This window comes from Argentina silus, assembly GCF_951799395.1.
Source record: "Argentina silus genome assembly, chromosome: X".
Lineage (NCBI taxonomy): Eukaryota > Metazoa > Chordata > Actinopteri > Argentiniformes > Argentinidae > Argentina > Argentina silus.
In genome coordinates, this window is record NC_139653.1 from 39,892,769 (window position 1) to 39,900,019 (window position 7,251).

At 44.5% G+C, this 7,251-nt stretch overlaps 1 protein-coding gene across 1 annotated transcript in view; it reads left to right on the forward strand.

Moving 5' to 3' along the window:
• Nucleotides 1-4,347: 4,347 nt before the first annotated feature.
• The window catches only part of b3gat2 (beta-1,3-glucuronyltransferase 2 (glucuronosyltransferase S)), a gene marked incomplete at its 5' end in the record, with an annotated part of 13,397 nt that continues 10,493 nt past the window's right edge, over nt 4,348-7,251 (forward strand). The window contains one exon of the mRNA XM_083696340.1: nt 4,348-4,872. Within this exon, the coding sequence (XP_083552466.1) occupies nt 4,348-4,872 (525 nt within the window). The remainder of the gene's footprint in view (nt 4,873-7,251) is intronic.

A 7,251-nucleotide genomic window follows, 5' to 3' on the forward strand; every position in this document is an offset into this window, starting at 1 on the left:
CTATATACTCTATGAAGTGGAAGTGCCTCTTCTCCAATAAAATTGAGATAGGACAGATAATTTGTGAAATTCAGACAGATAAATTTGCCCAGCCCAATTTGAGGGCTGATAGAATCAATAGCAGTTGCCTCCTTGAGCCCATAAAACAGCTAATGTCATCAACAGCAAACCTGCGCCAATTGAGTTATGTCAGGGAAAATATATTAGCTTGCCTCCAATCTACACAATAGGGCGGACGGCAAGTCATTTCTATGCTAATGGTGTTGACACATGCGTTGTATAGTTGCCATTTGTTGAGTGGATCTGAATTGTCCTGGAATTGAATTGAACTCTAAATTATCGTGTAATCGTGTGCCGGGGTGATTTATGCATGCACGCTAACGCTCACGATTGTTGCTGCTAGGATTTTGCAAGACTCAGCTACTGGTCTGGAACAAGGACAATTTTCCATCAGTAAACATCAATATTTTCCTCTCTTTCATTTGTTTTCTCTTTTTCTGTCTCCCTTTATCTTTCTATTCTCTCTTTCTCTGCTGCATTACCGGGATGAACACACACACACACACACACACACACACACACACACACACACACACACACACACACACACACACACACACACACACACACACTCATTATTGTTCTCCTGCCCAGTAGAGTCGGGCCAGTGTAAGGTTTTAGTCTACCGGTAGCATATGGTGTAGCACTACAAGTTTATGCCAGTATAATTCCCGCCACACTGTCCATACCGTTATTTTGCCATTAAACTTGCCAAGCACAAGAGCTGATGTTTATTAAATGAATAAAATGGCATATGCAATGCATGGTGTGAGGTGAGACCAGTGACACTGTGGAACATGTTTTGTCTGCTAGGGTGGCCAGAGAGAGAGAAACACGTTCTGAAGCTAGCGGCCAGTAAACAAGTGTGAAGTGACCTGTTGACGTGGATCATGGTATAAAACAAAAAACACACCCTAGTATGGCAAGGTTTTGGATTCAAACAGATGACAAAGGGAGAACCCTATAATGTCTGTGATGGAAGTGTGTGTAAGGCCTATGTGTGCGTTGTGCACCAAGAGCTGGCTTTATGTGTGTACCCTGGCTTTTAATGTTAGCAAACGTTAGCAATGTAGAGGCTTGTTTTATGTAGCCTATGTACAGCTTTTGTACCTAGTACAAAATGAATGTAATTCAACATTAATGGAATGCCACATGCACATAGACTGTGCAATGCGGTTGAGGTCCGGCAGAAGTCCATTGGTTTCAATGAGATGCGTTGTGACTCCGCAGCTGCCTGACTACATGTGCATTAAAAAGCGCTGCGGCACTCCGGCGGAAGTCAGTTTAAAAAATGCTTTGTGATATTATAAACTAACTGTCACCACCACAGCAACACTGGTTAGCCTAACAACAATGTTAGCTTTTATTCAAACTGTATTTTGGAATTATAGATGCAGCCAGTCAATTGTTTGAATGACGAAGTGCAGTGCACTTCTAACCACCTAGCCCGAGCTCCCACTCACACACCATGTTAGCAGGAGAATATAATTCGGTCTCAACAATTGTGTGTGCACATGGCGTTTCCTACGTGTAGAATCCTGAATACAATGCAGATTCGTGCAGCTGCCAAGTCGCAATCGTGTGCACAACATCCCATTGAAACCAATGGACTTCCGCCGGACCTCAACTGCATTGCACAGTCTTTGTTCCAAACAACAACAGTTTTTCGAAACAACAACTTGCAGTGTCGGACATTAGCTGTTGTGTTCCTGAATGCTTGCACAAAACGTAGAGGCAGCCATCAAAGAGATAAAGGCGAAAATTGGTGAATCCACTACCCTAGAACACCCCTGGCAGTAACAACATGTTTGTATGCAAACCGAGTGTCGGGTAGGACACTCCATTTTAGAAAGCGCAAATTAAATATTTATTTCAAAGGATCTCCTGATCACTACCGGTTAAACATAGTCATTACAACCATTAGGAAGCTTTTAGAAAGCTTGAATGTTACATACTGGACCTTAAACTGCTAATCACACGACAGAATATTACCTCAATTACTTTTGTTAATTGAATAGGCCACTATTTATCTTGTGAAAATACTAGCAGGTCCTGTATTTTGGCAGGACGGTATACCGGTTCAAGCCTACTGCCAAGCAATGTCTGACATCGACCCATTTCTAAATGTGTGTGTGTGCGTGTGCGTGTGCGTGTGCTTGAGCCCTGTCCTGAAGCCTCACCATTTGACAAAGCTACTGTTTTCTGGTCTCTGGCAAACACATCAATCTGTGTCATCAGTCCTTGTTTCTCTCTTACTCAGAAAACCTTGGCATTTGATATGATGTCAGATTGTAGCCAATATACCGAGCTAACACTAACTAACCCATTCTGATTTTCTACCATCAGAATGGTTGGTTGCCTTATCACAGGAATCAATTTCTTATTTAACCCCTCAACATAGAATTCCCAGTAGCAAAGAGCAATGTCTTATCTCGGTAGCCAGAAAGAATCTCTGTGATGGAACTGCATGGGCACATTGACATGACAGCCTGACATTAGTTGATTGACAGGTATATGCTGACGGCACCAAGCCTATCAGGGGGAGGGGAGGGTGGGGCTAGATGTTACAGTGAGCATAGTCATGGTTCCAAGAGGAGAAAATTTGACATTATGATGACATTGAAGTGTGCACTCAATCTTTAGGTTTAGATTTCAGCTTTAAGGCGAATTAATTGACTTTTAAATGCATATTTCTTTCTAGCTGAACTGGAACAACTATTCTATTTGATTTGATTTACAATGGCAACCATTGTATTTCTCTGTTATATGTAAAATAAGGAGACTGATTTCACACAACACATTTCAGATTCTTACATGAGATAATTAAGGGACCATACAATTATTTGTCACCATAATGTGAATGAGTAACAAGACTGTGTCTTTTCCCACCAGAATGATTACAGCATACTGCATATTTGGTGTGTTTGAATAATATCTGAGATGGATGAACCTGCCTGTCAGAACTCCTGGTCTTCATTAAATATGAACTCGAATGTGCGCATATTGGCCCATAGATGAATACAAAAATACATATAGGCCTAAAAAGGCATGCAGCAAATGTAGCTGCTACCCCTCTAAACCAAAGGAAATAAAGGCCATAAGTCTCTTTTACAGCCCGTGATTGTGAAACAAGTAGGCCTATAGCCAATTATTTGTCTGCATCTGATGCGCATGCAGTATTTGCATGGGAGGCTGAAGTCTATTAATTTCCTAGAGCCAACTAATTTCCCTATAGCCAGCAGGGAGATGTATTTATCATTGTGCGTAATTGCAATGATTACGTGCTCATTTGGAGAAGAAAACAATCTACTCTGGCTCAAATCGAAGTTCCGATCTTCATTTGGACAAAAAGCAAACGTTTACCATCGAAGGTGCACCCTGTTTAAGGGCGCTCTCTCTCCCCCTCTCCCCCTCTCCCTCTCTCTCTCTGTTGATAGGGTGAGTTTATTTCCATCCTCAGCGGACACTGACGTCTCGAGCAGCACAGCATAACAAAGCCTGCCTCTCTCTCTCTCTCTCTCTCTCTCTCTCTCTCTCTCTCTCTCTCTCTCTCTCTCTCTCTCTCTCTCTCTGCCTCTCTCTCTCTTTCTCACTCGCTCACTCTCTCTCTCTCTTTCTCTCTCTCTCTCTCTCTCTCTCTCTCTCTCTCTCTCGAAGCCTCACCTCTTCGTCCATCCCAGTCTTGCCCGTCCTCCGTCTTCTCTTCATCACACTCTCCTCTCTCACTCATATCGCACTGACGGTGCTGCACCTGCTTCTCCATCGCTGCCCGCCGCTGACTCAATCCACATCTCACCCCGAGAATGATGCCCCTTTCTCCGGGACACTACGGGAGTACCGACCGGTGGATGGCTCCGTGTTGCGGTTTATTGAAAGCTCCTTTGTGGTTTATCGGAACGATTGTGGGATGAAGGCGTGTGGATAGGCATTACCTGTTGTTGATGTTTTTGGGATCGTTTCGTCGCTCTGTCGTTCGAGGGATATGAGGCACCACTCCAGTCCTATCCGAGAGGCGACTCTCACTAGCGGAAAACAGTCCCGGCGGGACGGGGAGGTGACAATGTTGTCATAACCTACTACATGGGATTAACAGATAATGTATATTATTTACAGAACACATCCGCAATGAAAGCAAGACGAAACAAAGTCCCCATGTCTAAAAATGGGTTTAATTTTGTCGTTTGAATAGCTTTGGAGAGCGCGAACTGTCGTTGTAGGCTACGTTCTTGGGATGTGCGCTTGATGGAGTGAGTGGGCTTGGATGTGTTATCCCGTAACTTTGGCACAATGAAATCTCTCTTCTACAGCCGATTTTTCATCCTCCTGCCTTGGGTCCTCATCGTCATTATCATGATCGACATCGACACCAAAAGAACGCCGGTGCGGAGTCCAGCCCTCGGCCGTGCCGGGAGCGCACAGCGGCACGGCCGATCCAGCCCACTCGGGGTCAACCGTTCCTCTCTACCGGTAATCTACGCCATCACCCCGACCTACAATCGTCCTGTTCAGAAAGCGGAACTTACACGGCTCTCCAACACCTTTCGCCAGGTCCCTCGCTTCCACTGGATAGTAGTGGAGGACTCCAACGCGCGCACAGAACTGGTGGCGCGCTTCCTCGCCCGCTCTGGGATGCCTTACACACACCTGCACGTCTTCACGCCCCGCAGGTTCAAGCGGACCGGGATGCCTCGCGCTACAGAACAGAGGAACGCAGCTCTCTCGTGGCTAAGACTGCATCGCTCGCGGAAAGACGCAGGAGTAGTGTTCTTCGCGGACGATGACAACACATATAGTCTTGAACTCTTCGAAGAGGTAGGCTTTAGATTAATTTCATAAAGTACATTTTGCACAATATTCTAATTTGCATTGACAGTTGACGGTATGTTATTCACAGTCCACAGTTTAGGCTACCATATAGCCTACCTTAGAAATAAAATAAACCTTTTTTTCATACAGGTAGTAGTATAATAATATAATAGAGGTATAATAATATACTAATAATAATATATCTCACGATCTTCGAGGGCTGCAGTAGACTGGTGCTCTTTCATGCCTATCAATTATTGACTGATTTAGTCCTCGGAAACAGTTGTGTGTGCACTTAATTGAGCAATTATGATTATGAAGGATGAAATAGAAAAACAGCAGGAATGCTGGGGTTATCCATAACTATAGGGCAGGGGGTTATCCATGACTATAGAGCAGGGGGTTATCCATGACTATAGGGCAGGGGGTTATCCATAACTATAGGGCAGGGGGTTATCCATAACTATAGGGCAGGGGGTTATCCATGACTATAGAGCAGGGGGTTATCCATAACTATAGGGCAGGGGGTTATCCATGACTATAGAGCAGGGGGTTATCCATGACTATAGAGCAGGGGGTGAAGTTTACATTGAAAACCACAAGGCTATATCAATCTCTGCAGGGTGTGAACAAAAGCCTACATTTAAAGCAAAAACATTTAGTCCATTCCTGCCCTCAGACTACAGCCTAATTTTAATGCAGAGGTAACTGGATTGACTAGCCATCATCAACCTTGTAACCAGATACCAGATGAGGTCATGGTGACAATTTTGGGGGTATATGATGTCACCCCTTAACTGCGCAAACTGATTACAGTGTCACCTAACAACAACGTTCAGAGATTACAGTGTGGGCCTTTTGGCTTTTCTCATCCATTAGATTGCTTTTAGGGCAAGTTAAAACCAGTAGCTTCAGTTACTTGATTGGTTGATTGCCTGGCTGCTTCCTCCACCTTGCCTTGATCATTACAAGCTCCTCTCTGCGATAATAGCCTGCCATATATGGCAGTAATAATCTGTCATGTGTCATGTTGTTGATGTGCAGCTTTGCACAGGTATTGCCAATCACAGCTCCAATTTCTTACTGGTTTCAAAGGCTAAAAAGGGAAGCAGTTTTGTGGCCTAGAATATGCCTATATCCAGGAATGGATTAAGGTGGCTGGGGGCTATTAAACACCCAGGAGCCTGGGTCTGTAGAGTCAATAAGGAAATGTAAACATGATACAATGTATATTATTCCCAGTCATACTCAGGATTTGACTATGGGGGAGATGCATGATTTCATCATCCAAAACATGATGAAACAACAGTCGAGAGAGAGAGGCTCTCCTCCCTCTTTAGGGGTTAGCTCTGGGTATAAGAGGGGGAGCCAGCCTATACTTTGCATAAAGACAGAATTTTCTGATGTATTCTCTGGTCGCAAGCATTAGCAGGTCACGGCTCGGTGCAATTCATTACGCTATGAGACGTTCCACTCGAGAGCTCTTCTGGTTCGGAATGGGGTGTCAGCAATCGGAGGCGTGTGCATTAATGCCCTCTGAGCAATCATAGTCTACCTCTCCTCCGACTCTAAGCCAGGCTAGCCCGCTACTTTAAGTGAGTTTGCATTTCGCCCTCAGGGGCAGCGGGGAGTCGTGAGCATTGATAACTGCGCAGCCGTTACTGAAATGGCTGTGCTGTGTTTAGCGAATCGTTGTCAGCCAGTCTGTCAGTCAAAATGTGCTGACTTTTTAAACTGCTGAAACACAACAGCCGTCAAGAGATGTGAGTTCTCTGTCACTATGCCAAAAGCTTGGACTAGAAAAGACTTATCGAAATGGAGAGACAAGAATGTGGACAATAGGTGACATGAATTGGGCTTTAGATACACAGACATAACCTCAAGACAAATTTGATCAAAAGCCGTGGTTTCTGAGATTACAGTGGGCTCACAGGGAGGGCAAGGCCACAAAGGAGCTGGAAGAAAGAGTGCAGAGAGAAATACCAAATCCAATTCCATCAAAACCATACAAGCGATTATCATAATTACATACTGATTTTTTTTTTTTTTTTCACCTCCCTCGCCTTGCCTGGGAACTGAAGCAGAACAAAGGAAATATCACAGAGAGAAATTGTCTTGTTGAGAAGATGGAAGGGTAAAGAAAAGATGGAGATATGGGTGAAGGGTGAGGAGAGGAGTGGGAGATTGGTTGTGAAAGCAGCTCTGGTTACTGCACTGGCGCTTCCTACCAACTTCTATTCTCTCTTGCATTCTCCTGTATTCCCTCTCTCCCATCCCTTGCATCCTTAAGTCCCTGTCTCCTGTTCCTCTCATCTCTTTTCCTCTCCTCTCATTCCCTTCTTGTCTTCATTCTTCTGCACCCTCTCCTTCTCCACCCCCTCCCCC